This window comes from Petromyzon marinus, chromosome 67 (assembly GCF_048934315.1).
Source record: "Petromyzon marinus isolate PM22_M1 ecotype Great Lakes invasive population chromosome 67, UKy_Petmar_22M1.pri1.0, whole genome shotgun sequence".
NCBI classification, from domain to species: domain Eukaryota; kingdom Metazoa; phylum Chordata; class Hyperoartia; order Petromyzontiformes; family Petromyzontidae; genus Petromyzon; species Petromyzon marinus.
The window spans coordinates 1,398,058-1,411,148 of record NC_133733.1 but is presented as its reverse complement, the minus strand read 5'-3'; the positions used below and the strand labels follow the sequence as shown (position 1 = coordinate 1,411,148).

The 13,091-nt window shown below is 57.3% G+C and overlaps 1 protein-coding gene across 2 annotated transcripts in view; it reads left to right on the top strand.

Moving 5' to 3' along the window:
- Positions 1-10,613, top strand: part of LOC116937951 (glutamate-rich protein 6-like) — a 45,321-nt gene extending 34,708 nt beyond the window's left edge. For both annotated transcript variants that reach the window (XM_076054696.1, XM_076054695.1), the window contains exons 9-12: positions 1,673-1,749; positions 2,234-2,443; positions 5,224-5,461; positions 10,088-10,613. In XM_076054696.1, the coding sequence (XP_075910811.1) occupies positions 1,673-1,749; positions 2,234-2,443; positions 5,224-5,461; positions 10,088-10,273 (711 nt within the window). In that variant the 3' untranslated portion in view covers positions 10,274-10,613. The remainder of the gene's footprint in view (positions 1-1,672; positions 1,750-2,233; positions 2,444-5,223; positions 5,462-10,087) is intronic.
- Positions 10,614-13,091: the final 2,478 nt, after the last annotated feature.

The following is a 13,091-nucleotide window of genomic DNA, read 5'->3' as shown; positions in this document are numbered from 1 at the left end:
GGTGAGTAAGTGGTGAGTAAGTGGTGAGTGAGTGATGAGTGAGTGGTGAGTGAGTATGAGTTGTGAGTGGTGAGTAAGTGAGTGAGTGGGTGGTGAGTGAGTGGTAAGTAAGTGAGTGAGTGGTGAGTGAGTGAGTGAGTGGTGAGTAAGTGGTGAGTGAGTGGTGAGTAAGTGGTGAGTAAGTGGTGAGTGAGTGGTGAGTAAGTGGTGAGTGAGTGGTGAGTAAGTGGTGAGTAAGTGGTGAGTGGTGAGTGAGTGAGTGAGTGGTGAGTGAATGGTGAGTGAGTGGTGAGTGAATGGTGAGTGAGTGGTGAGTGAGTGAGTGGTGAGTGAGTGGTGAGTGAGTGGTGAGTGAGTGAGTGGTGAGTGAGTGAGTGAGTGGTGAGGGGTGAGTGAGTGGTGAGTGAGTGAGTGAGTGTGCTGTGAGTGAGTGGTGAGTGAGTGGTGAGTGTGCTGTGAGTGTGTGGTGAGTGAGTGGTGAGTGAGTGTTTTTGAGTGGTGAGTGTGCTGTGAGTGAGTGGTGAGTGTGCTGTGAGTGAGTGGTGAGTGAGTGAGTGAGTGGTCAGTGAGTGAGTGAGTGGTGAGTGAGTGAGTAAGTGGTGAGTGAATGAGTAAGTGGTGAGTAAGTGGTGAGTGAGTGGTGAGTGAGTGGTGAATGAGTGAGTGGTGAGTGAGTGGTGAGTAAGTGGTGAGTTAGTGGTGAGTGTTGATTAAGTGTTGAGTGAGTGTTGAGTGAGTGGTAAGTGGTGAGTGAGTGGTGAGTGAGTGGTGAGTAAGTGGTGAGTGAGTGGTGAGTAAGTGGTAAGTAAGTGGTGAGTGAGTGGTGAGTGGTGAGTGAGTGGTGAGTAAGTGGTGAGTAAGTGGTGAGTGAGTGATGAGTGAGTGGTGAGTGAGTATGAGTTGTGAGTGGTGAGTGAGTGAGTGGGTGGTGAGTGAGTGGTAAGTAAGTGAGTGAGTGGTGAGTGAGTGAGTGAGTGGTGAGTAAGTGGTGAGTGAGTGGTGAGTAAGTGGTGAGTAAGTGGTGAGTGAGTGGTGAGTAAGTGGTGAGTGAGTGGTGAGTAAGTGGTGAGTAAGTGGTGAGTGGTGAGTGAGTGCTGAGTAAGTGGTGAGTAAGCGGTGAGTGATTGGTGAGTGAGTGAGTGGTGAGTGAGTGGTGAGTGAGTGGTGAGTAAGTGGTGAGTGGTGAGTGAGTGGTAAGTGGTGAGTAAGTGGTGAGTGAGTGGTGAGTAAGTGGTGAGTGAGTGGTGAGTAAGTGGTGAGTGAGTGGTGAGTAAGTGGTGAGTGGTGAGTAAGTGGTGAGTGAGTGGTGAGTGAGTGGTGAGTGAGTAAGTGGTGAGTGAGTGGTGAGTGAGTGGTGAGTAAGTGGTGAGTGAGTGGTGAGTAAGTGGTGAGTAAGTGATGAGTGGTGAGTGGTGAGTAAGTGGTGAGTAAGTGGTGAGTGAGTGGTGAGTAAGTGGTGAGTGAGTGGTGAGTAAGTGGTGAGTAAGTGGTGAGTGGTGAGTGAGTGGTGAGTAAGTGGTGAGTAAGCGGTGAGTGATTGGTGAGTGAGTGAGTGGTGAGTGAGTGGTGAGTGAGTGGTAAGTGGTGAGTAAGTGGTGAGTGAGTGATGAGTAAGTGGTGAGTGAGTGGTGAGTAAGTGGTGAGTGAGTGGTATGCTGTTGGTGTGCTGCAGGCCGGCTTGCTGCTCCGTTGCTTCCCAGATGGCCGCCCGTTCCTCACGCTGCTCCCTGACGGCACGGGGCACCTGCGGTGACCTTTCACCCCCCGCCAGCGTCACACCGTGTGTAGCGAGCGTCACACCGCACGTAGCGAGCGTCATACCGTGTGTAGTATCACACCGTGTGTAGCGTCATACCGTGAGTAGCCAGCGTCACACCGTGTGTAGTGTCACACCGTGTGTAGTGAGCGTCATACTGTGTGTACTGTCACACCGTGTGTAGCGTCACACCGTGTGTAGCGTCACACGGTGTGTAGCGTCACACCGTGTGTAGCGAGCATCATACCGTGTGTAGTGTCACACCATGTGTAGTGAGCGTCACACCATGTGTAGTGAGCGTCACACCGTGTGTAGCGTCATACGGTGTGTAGCGTCACACGGTGTGTAGTGTCACACCATGTGTAGTGTCATACCGTGTGTAGTGTCACACCATGTGTAGTGTCATACCGTGTGTAGCGTCACACCGTGTGTAGTGTCACACCGTGCGCAGCGCGTTGCCCCTTGACCCACCCACAGTCACCCGTCGGGCCGCCTCGCCGTGCTGTTTGCCGGCCGCCACCGCCGCGGCAGCGGCCCCAGCGACGGCGGCGGCGGCGTCGGGGGCAGCCGGCGGCGGCGGCGCTGGGGCTGCTGCGTGGTGCTGGCAGACGCCGAGAGAGCCGGCGTGGGCGCCGTCTTCAACCCCGGCGGCACCAGCGTCTGCCTCTACCCGGGCGGCGCGCCCAGGTGATCGCTCGGCTCGCCCACTCGCCCACCGGCTCTCCCACTCGCTCGCTCAGTCACTCGCCCACTCACTCGGTCACTCGCTCGCCCGCTCGCTCGCTCGGTCACTCGCTCACCCACTCGCTCGCCCACTCGCTCACCCATCTGCTCTCCCACACGCTCGCCCACACGCTCGCCCACTCGCTCGCCCACTCGCTCGGTCACTCGCTCTCCCACTCGCTCTCCCACCCGCTCGCCCACTCGCTGTCCCACTCGCTCTCCCACTCGCTCGCCCACTCGCTCTCCCACTCGCTCTCCCACTCGCTCTCCCACCCGCTCGCCCACTCGCTGTCCCACTCGCTCTCCCACTCGCTCGCCCACTCGCTCTCCCACTCGCTCTCCCACTCGCTCTCCCACTCGCTTGCCCACTCGCTCGCCCACCCGCTCTCCCACTCGCTCTCCCACTCGCTTGCCGGTCCGCTCGCCCACTCGTTCTACCACTGAATCAATTGCTATCCCACTCGTTCACCCACTCACCTGCACACCCACTCGCTCGCCCACCCACGCACCCCAATTAACTCGTCCACTCATTTACTCACTCACCCACTCACTCACCCACTCACTCGTCCACTCTTTAACTCACTCACCCGTCCACCCACCCACGCACTCGTCCACTCATTCACTCACCCGCCTACCTACTCACCCATCCATGCACCCACTTACTCACCCACCCACTCACCCACTCACTTCACCCACCCACTAACCCACTCACTCGTCCACTCCTTCACTCACCCGCCCACACACTCACCCACCCATGCACCCACTTACTCACCTACCCACTCACCCACTCACTTCACCCACCCACTAACCCACTCACTCGTCCACTCCTTCACTCACCCGCCCACGCACTCACCCACCCATGCACCCACTTACTCACCCACCCACTCATCCACTCACTTCACCCACCCACTAACCCACTCACTCGTCCACTCCTTCACTCACCCGCCCACGCACTCACCCACCCATGCACCCACTTACTCACCCACCCACTCACCCGCTCACTAACCCGCCCACCTACTCACCCACTCACCCACCCACCCACTCACCCACTCACTCGTCCACTCGTTCACTCACCCGTCCACTCGTTCACTCACCCACTCACTCACCAACCCACTTACCCACCCACTCACCCGCTCACTCACCCGCCCACCTACTCTCCCACCCACCCATTCACCCACTCACTTCACCCACCCACTCACCTACTCACCTATTCACCCGTCCACTCGTTCACTCACCCACTCGCCCAACCACTCACCCACCCGTGCACCCACTCACCCACTCACTCACTCACCCACCCACTTACACACCCACTCACCCACTAACTTGTCCACTCATTCATTCGCCCACTCACCCACACACGGGTAGAAGGGAGTGAGATGGAACAGATAGAGGTTCGTCCTCCCACGGGTGTAGAAGGCAGTGAGATGGAACAGATGGAGATTAACCCACCCACGGGTGTAGAAGGCAGTGAGATGGAACAGATGGAGATTAGTCCACACACGGGTGTAGAAGGCAGTGAGATGGAACAGATGGAGTTTCGTCCTCCCACAGGTGTAGAAGGCAGTGAGATGGAACAGATGGAGATTAGCCCACCCACGGGTGTAGAAGGCAGTGAGATGGAACAGATGGAGATTAGCCCACCCACGGGTGTAGAAGGCAGTGAGATGGAACAGATGGAGATTAGTCCATACACGGGTGTAGAAGGCAGTGAGATGGAACAGATGGAGTTTCGTCCTCCCACAGGTGTAGAAGGCAGTGAGATGGAACAGATGGAGATTAGCCCACCCACGGGTGTAGAAGGCAGTGAGATGGAACAGATGGAGATTAGTCCATACACGGGTGTAGAAGGCAGTGAGATGGAACAGATGGAGTTTCGTCCTCCCACAGGTGTAGAAGGCAGTGAGATGGAACAGATGGAGATTAGCCCACCCACGGGTGTAGAAGGCAGTGAGATGGAACAGATGGAGATTAGTCCACCCACGGGGTAGAAGGGAGGGAGATGGAACAGATGGAGATTAGTCCTCCCACGGGTGTAGAAGGCAGTGAGATGGAACAGATGGAGATTAGTCCACCCACGGGTGTAGAAGGCAGTGAGATGGAACAGATGGAGATTCGTCCTCCCACGGGTGTAGAAGGCAGTGAGATGGAACAGATGGAGATTCGTCCAGCCATGGGTGTAGAAGGCAGTGAGATGGAACAGGTGGAGATTAGTCCACCCACGGGGTGTAGAAGGCAGTGAGATGGAACAGATGGAGATTCGTCCTCCCACGGGTTTAGAAGGCAGTGAGATGGAACAGATGGAGATTAGCCCACACACGGGTGTAGAATGGAGTGAGAAGTAACAGATGGAGATTTGTCCTCCCACGGGTGTAGAAGGCAGTGAGATGGAACAGATGGAGATTCGTCCACCCACGGGTGTAGAAGACAGTGAGATGGAACAGATGGAGATTCGTCCACCCACGGGTTTAGAAGGCAGTGAGATGGAACAGATGCCGATTCGTCCTCCCACGGGTGTAGAAGGCAGTGAGATGGAACAGATGCAGATTAGTCCACACACGGGGTAGAAGGCAGTGAGATGGAACAGATGCAGATTAGTCCTCCCACGGGTGTAGAAGGCAGTGAGATGGAACAGACGGAGATTAGTCCACACCCTCTCTGCTGTATGCAGTCACCACCACCACCACCACCCACGGGCTGTCTGACCCTCCACGACCCCCCCCACCCCCCACCCCCACCTCGGCCAGGTTTGTGCTCACGGTGCATGGCGGCTCATGCCACAGCGAGGCCACGGGAGAGCGCACGCTGCGCTGGCTCTGGGACCACGGGCCCGGCGGAAGTGCCGGCGGCGGTGCCGTGGGGCGGCCGCTGTGTGCGGCGCTGTGCCCCGGTGTGGGAGTGCGCGTGGTGGCGTCCCACCGCGTGCTGCTCTGCTACGGCGCCGGCGGCCGCGTGGCGCGATTCAACGTGGGCCACGCGCCGGAGGTAAGGAGGGTCGTGCGTGCGTGCGTGTATGTGTGTGTGTATGTGTGTGTGTGTATGTGTCCGGCAAAACAACCCCCTACCTCCTCGCGGTGCCGGACAGGCAACTCTGTCGTGGACCGTGCTGTGGGGGGAGATCCAATTTTGATTGGCTCCTCCCCTCATGGCATATGTGTCCACCACCACCGGGGCTAAACGGGGGCTCTAGACGGGTGCGAGGGGCTGGTAACCCCTCCACCTTCAATTAATTACCACGAAACCACGAGTTAAACTGAAATATGTAACTAATAAGCTTGTGCCAGAGGCCCCGGGGGGCCAGGCGTCTATGACGTCTCCTGGCCAAACCCCAATTGGCGGAGCCAGGAGATTGAATATCTACCCTCGGGGCTCCTCCATAAACAACGAAAAGCCACTACGGGTGACCACGTGGAATGTTCGAACGCTCACTGCGGAGGAGAGGCTGCCACTCCTCTGTCCTGAGCTGGAACGGTACCGCCTGGATCTATGCGGCATTCAGGAGGTCCGGTGGACCGGCTCTGGCTCCTGCCACCATGAGGGGTGGACAGTCCTCTACTCGGGGCAGCAGACTGCCAAACAACAGGGTGTGGCTCTTCTTTTGAACAAAATAATGAAGGGGGCGTGGGAGCGTGGCGGTGAGGTGTGGGAAGCTGTAAGCCCCAGGCTACTTTGGGCTCGCCTTCCCATCAACCGGAGGCGAGGAATGGTGGTCGTGGTTACTTATGCCCCCACCGAAGATGAACATCCGTGGAGGGATGCAGGCAAAGCCGATGAGTCAGATGCCTTCTATGACCTCCTGTCACAGGCGCTGACTAAAGTGGCCCCTCGGGATAGAGTCATCATGTTGGGTGACTTTAATGCCCGAGTTGGTCATGATACTGGCACCTGGTCTGGAGTGATTGGAGGGCATGGGCCAGATCAGGTCAATAACAACGGTAGGAGGCTGCTAGATTTTTGTGCAGCCCATGGGCTTGTAATTACCAACACGCTGTTCCGGCATCGGCGCATCCACACAACATCATGGATGCATGCCTGGTCCAAGCAAGAACATCTGCTGGACTACATAGTGACGGACCAGTGGATGCGAGCCCATGTCCTTGACACCAGGACCTACCGTGGAACTGATCTGCCCTCTGACCATCAACTAGTCATCTGTAAGATGCGCCTGCCATTTTTCCACTCCGGTGGTGGGTGTACACCCAGGACCCCATTCTGACCTAAAGTGGCCTGGTCTCAGTTATCTGATGAAAGTTGCAAGCGAGAATTTCATCATCGCTTGCGGCTGGGATTGGCATCGTCCCCGACTTCTCCTGATGTCGAGGGTAAATGGGCGAGGTTTAGGACTGTGACTCATGCAGCTGCAATGGCTGCTTTGGGTACACGGTCCAGACCTCCCCAGAGACCCTGGCTGACAGAGGAGGTGTTCAGGATGGTTGAGAAAAAGCGACAGGCCCACTGTCATCGGCTACAGAATCCCACGTCAGAGAATGAGGAGGCTTACCGCAGCCTTCGCTCGGAGGTTCGGAGAGCCGTGAGGCGCTGCAAGGATGGGTGGTGGTCGCGGGTTGCTGAGGAGATGGAGTCTGCCTCAGTGGCCCGTAATCACAAATCTCTATTTAACTCCATCAAAAAAGTAACCTGCAGCGCCACACCTATTACCATCATTAGGGGAAAAAACGGTGATCCAATCTCCGACCCCCAGGAACAGGTTTGCAGATTTGCTGAGCATTTCTGTGAGGTCCTGGGGGAGGGAAAATCCCTCAGCCAGGAAAACATCGTGGCACAAAGTGTGGATGACCCTGCTGAGGCTGCGGTGCCTCAAATATTGGAAGAAGTCACCCCCTGTGAGTGGCTGGCTGAGGTGCCATCTGTTGAGGAAGTACTGAAGGCGATCCGGAGTCTGAGACCAGGAAAGGCAGCGGGCAGAGATGATCTCCCAAGCGAAATGCTGAGGGAGGGTGGCGTTTGTGCACAGACTGCCCTATATGACATCATAACAACGGTCTGGACCACTGGACGGGTTCCGCAGGATTGGAAGGATGCCCTGGTGGTCCCCCTCTTTAAGAAGGGGGACCACAACAGACTGTAACAACTACAGGGGTATCTCACTCCTCAGTGTGCCGGGAAAGGTCCTGGCAAGGATTATTCAGCATCGCCTTGCCATGCACGCTGAGGAGAGGCTTGCGGAGCCCCAATGCGATTTCAGGAAAGGGCGGTCCTGCACAAATGCCATATTTTCTGTCCGTCTGCTACAGCAGAGGTGTAGGGAATTCCAACAAGACCTACATCTCTACTTTATTGACCTGGTCAAGGCCTATGATACCATCAGTAGGCCTGGGCTCTGGGTCGTTCTTCGTGCTTTTGGAGTACCTGACCCTCTGCTCACGATCATTAAGGACCTTCATGATGGTGAGCGGGCCCGGGTAAAACTACGTGGCCGGGAGTCAGAGCCATTCCCTGTACACCTTGGGGTGCGACAGGGATGTCCTCTGGCTCCCACTTTATTTAACATCTATTTTGACCACGTAGTTCGTGAAGCCTTCAATAGCTGTACCGGGGGAATCTCCATATGGTACAGATATAATGGGAGGCTGATCGATGCCCGGGTGCGGTCAAGGGATGGCTCCCTATTGCTCAACCACGTTATGTATGCTGATGATTTGGTAATAGCTGCTCAGTCAGAGGAGGAGTTGGAGACGCTGCTGCTGAGACTGGAGCGTGCCACTAAGAGGTGGGGCCTTACCATCAGCCCCACCAAAACTAAGCACCTGCCTGGGTATTTTGTACCATCGGACACTCCACCCCCACAACTCCCAATCGGTGATGGGGCAGTTGTGGAGAGAGTGAAGAGTTTCCCATACCTGGGCAGTGTGCTTATGACTGGCTCCAGTGTAACAGCAGAGGTCTCACTCCGAATCAGTCGAGTGGCAATATCTCTTCATCGGTTGCGTAACGCTGTGTGGAAGCTACCTGGTCTGTCGCTCCGCACTAAGCTTCTGGTCTTCTCAGCCACGGTCATTCCCTCTCTTCTCTATGCTTGCGAAACGTGGACCCCCCTAATGGAACATCTTCGCCGGTTAGAAACATTTAGGCTGGCCTGCCTACGATCCATCCTGGGTTTAACCAGACTGGATTGTGTGAGGAGCTCACAAATCCTTGAAAGATCTGGGCAAGGTCCCATCGGTGAGCTCCTCCGGCGGGCAAGGCTGCGATGGCTGGGTCATGTAGCCCGCATGCCCAGCCACCGCATGCCGAAACAGCTTTTGTTCGGCCGGATTGAGGGGGCTAAGCGGGCGCGGCATGGGCTAGAGAAGAGATGGAGTGATGTGGTACAGGAGGACGTGGAGCTGAGTGGACTTGCCGATGACTGGTACCAGCGGTGTCAAGATCGGCCTCTGTGGAGGAGGCTCGTGAAGGATGCTACTGGGCAGTTGGAGGTAGTCGCCCTCCAACAACAACGGAGGGCGGAGGAGCGACGCTCAGAACAATGAGCAGAGCGCCGGGTGGCTAAAGCACAGCAGGTTGGCACAGTAAGGGGCACAGGTGGTGCATCAGCCAGTCATCTCAGTCAGTCGACCCGTGGCACCTGGGTCTGCCCCGTGAGCGGTAGTGTAGCAGTCCTCTGTAAGATGCGCCTGCCATTCTTCCACTCTGGTGGTGGGTGTACACCCAGGACCCCATTCAAATCCACGGTGGCCTGGTCTCAGCTAGCTGATGAATATTGGATGTGAGAATTTCATCATCGCTTGCAGCTGGGGTTGGCATCGTCCCCCACTCCGTCTGATGCCTTTGGAAATGGGCGAGGTCTAGGACTGTGGCTCATGCAGCTGCAATGGCTGCTTTGGGTACGTGGTCCAGACCTCCCCAGAGACCCTTGCTGACAGAGGAGGTGTTAATGCCGGCTGAGAAAAGCGACAGGCCCACTCTCATCGTCTACAGCATCCCACGTCAGAGAATGAGGAGGCTTACCGCAGCCTTCGCTCGGAGGTTCGGAGAGCCGTGAGGTGCTGCAAGGATGGGTGGTGGTCGCGGGTTGCTGAGGAGATGGAGACTGCCTCAATAGCCCACTATCACAAATCACTCTTTAATTACATCAAAAAAGTTACTTGCAGCCAAGGCCAAGAGCAATTCTGCGAGGTCCTGAGGGAGGGGAAATCCCTCAGCCCAGACGACATCGCGGGTGGAGGTTGGGACGACCCTGCTAGGGCCGCGATGCCTCAAATATCGGCAGAAGTAGCCAACCCCCTCCCGAGTGGGCGGCCGAGGTGCCGTCTGCGGAGGAAGTGCGTGGGGCGATCCGGAGTCTGAGACCAGGAAAAAGCGCCGGGCAGAGACGATCTCCCAAGCGAAATGCTGAGGGAGGGTGGCGTCTGTGCGCAGACTGCCCTACGTGACATCATCACAACCGTCTGGACCGCAGGATTGTAAGGATGCCCCCTGGTGAGAGGGGGGTGGGGGGGCCGCCACAGATTCGTAACAACTACAGGGGCATCTCCCCCCCCCCCCCTCCTCCTCATTGTGCCGGGAACGGTCCCGGATTATTCAACATCGCCCACTTGCCAGGCTTGCAGAGCCCCAATGTCCCCGTCCCCCCCCCCCCCCCGCGGACAGGAGACGGAGCGCGGTGGCGGCCGCGGCGGCGGCGTCAGTGCGGAAGAGCGAGCGGCGGTTGAGGCCCTCGAAGGCCTCGCGGAGAGGGCCCAGGCGGCGCTGGAGGGGCTGCGCACGGCACTCGCGTACCCACGCAGCAGCGGCAGCAGCAGCGCGCACCGGGCCCCCGTCGAAGCCTCGCGGTGACGCAGAGCCAAGACCCCCTCCTCCATCGCGCCAAGCGAGAACCTCTCCACGTGTCTCTGTCTTCATGTGTGTGTCTCTCTGTCCCTTTCTCTCCGTGTCTCTCTCCATCTCCCTCTCCCTCTCTGTCTCTGTCTCTCTCTGTCTCTCTCTCTGTCTCTCTGTCTCCATCTCTCTCTCTGTCTCTCTCTGTCTCTCTCTTTTTTGTTTACGATTAGAGGAAACAAGAAGATGCTCGGTGTAGTCGGCACTTTGCTCCGTTCATCATTTCGGTTTTTTCTTGTTTTTTTTGCTTTGCTTTATGTAACCCCCCCCCCCCTTTTAAATAAAAGACCCAACAAAATATATTTTTCTTTTTTTTTCTGCTCTCCTTACCCCTTCCCTCTCTCTCTACCCCCCTCTCTGCCCCTCCTCTCTCTCTACCCCCCTCTCTGCCCCCCCTCTCTCTCTGCCCCCTCTCTTCCTACTCCATTTTGTTCTCTCTCGCTCACTCTCTCGCTCTCTTTTTTTATAACTACGACAAGTGCTGCATCTGCACGCAGCCCTTCCCATAGTCAAACGGCCTCCGACGGGTAGCTCAGATCTGCATGCAGAGCTCTCCATCATCTGCCACCGAGCACACGGCCCTCCTCCAGCGCCCACTGCTCCTTGAAGGCCGGCACGGCACTCCACGTATTGGTGCGCCACCGTCTCCACTTTACCGCAGAACCAACACTCCGGGGACGTGTCGGTGAAGCGCGCCAGGGAGGCATTGTTGGTGACGGTGCCGTGGGCGATGCTCCAGCCGAGGTCGCCGATGCGGTTGTACGTCGGGCTGGGGTAGAGTTGCCTCCAGAGAGGCCTCTCTGGAGAGATGCAGGGCTAGGGCTTTCCTCCCGGCGTGGTCCTTGTGGCTCCTCAGGTTGTCCTGTTGGTGAAACCGGACCATGCAGGAGTAGAGCACCTTCCTCTTTACATTTGCGAAGGCCACCTCCGGCAGGTCTTCCAGCCGGCATAGGTTGTGATCCGCCTTCGTTTGTCGGCATTGGCGCAAATGAGAGCTCCGGTGGAGGGGGACCAAGAGGGGCCTCGTCATCCCCAACGCTGATGGGGGGGCGTTCTCCCCATCGCTGCCGCTGAGAAGGCCCCCTTGGCTTCGGCCAGGATCCGGGCAGCCACCCGGAGCGACTGCAGCCCTGTCTTTGCGGCCATGTCTGCTGGTCCGAGCCACCGGCCCCGTGTTTCAGGCTCCACCAGATCTCCCGTCCTGGTGAGCCGCGCGTTGGCGAGGCGCCTCTCCATGCCGGGGGTGGCGGCGATGACGGATGGCAGCTTTGTCTGCGGGGTTCCTGAGGATCGGTTCGAAGACCAGATCCTCGGCCGATCGCGGTTGGTTCAGCCTCCTAACGGCGAGGGAGCTCCACGTCTGCAGGACGCTCCCTGTAGAAGGGTGGCAGCTTGCCCCAGTGGGAGGCCCTGCAGGTCCATGTAGAATAGTTGCTTGGAGCACTGCAGACCCCCCCCCCTCCCCCCCCAGCTGTTTCAGGAGGAAGGAGGCCGTGACGCTCCAGGCCGGTGCCGGGGCGGCGTGGTGCGGGAACTTTTGCGCGGCCTTGCAGTCGGAAGGTGGCCAGCCGACTCCGCACGCACAACGGCCCGTGACTGCCCTCGTCCAGTGGCAGGGCCAGGGCCCCGGCCGCGATTCCGGTGTCCTCCGCCTGACCAGAAGAAGTCGAGGACTCGCTTCTGAAGTGCGTTGACGAGGCTCATGGGGGGGTGCAGGGAGAAAAGCCGGTGCCACAGCATGGACGTCACCAGCTGGTTCACCACCAACGTCTTTGTCCTGAAGGTGAGGAACTTGCACAGGCGACTCCGGGTGCCCAGCCGCTCCTTCTCCTCCAGCTCGACCCAGTTCCTCTGCGGTGGTTCCTCCTCTGGTCCGAGGAACACTCGCAGGTGGTGCAGCGATGTTGTGCTCGAATTGATGGCTTTTGCCTTCTCGGGACACTCGGTCACGTCCTACGCTCCAACCAGCAGGCGGCTGCACTTTTGCCAGTTCATTTTTGATGGGGAAGTTTTCAAAAAGACCTCGTGGCACTCATGCAGCAGGGCGACATCATCCAGGGAGCGCAGGATGAGGAGGACGTCGTCGGCGTATGCCGTTAGGACCAACTTGACGCTTGGTTCCCTGAGCACCAGGCCGCTGAGTCTCTGCCTTATGAGACTCAGGAAAGGCTCTAATGCCAGGGCATAAAGTTGGCCCGACAATGGGCATCCCTGTCTCACTCCTCGCTCGAATTTGACCGGGGCAGTGAGGGCGCCGTTGATCTTGATCATGCACTCCGCCTTGGTTTCAAGTTTCAAGTTTCATTTATTAGGTATAGCCCTGTGAGCCATGCGGCTCTTAAGTCGGGTGCAACTGCAACAAACAAAATATGAATACAGAACATATTAAAGCGACGACGCGCAACAGAAACATCCTAGAATTCAACCAGCAAATATTCCACGCGAAAAAAACTTATTAAAACGCTGTGTGCAAAAATCACAATGTGGTACAAGCCAACAACAATAACAACCATAAGGTGCACGTTGAGGCCACGTGTAGAGAAGGCGGATCGTTCGGACAAAGGCATCCCCAAAACCAAAGGTCTTGAGGGTTCCCAGCAGGTATTTGTGGTCCACTCTGTCAAAAGCCTTTTCCTGGTCAAGAGCCAGAAATCTCTCTCCATCTCCCTCCCCCTCTCTGTCTCTCTCTCCGTCTCCCTCTCTCTTCGACCTCCAATAGCTCGGGACAGGCTTCGCGCTTCTCCACGAGCGCTTTAATGGCGCCCAAACAGCTCAG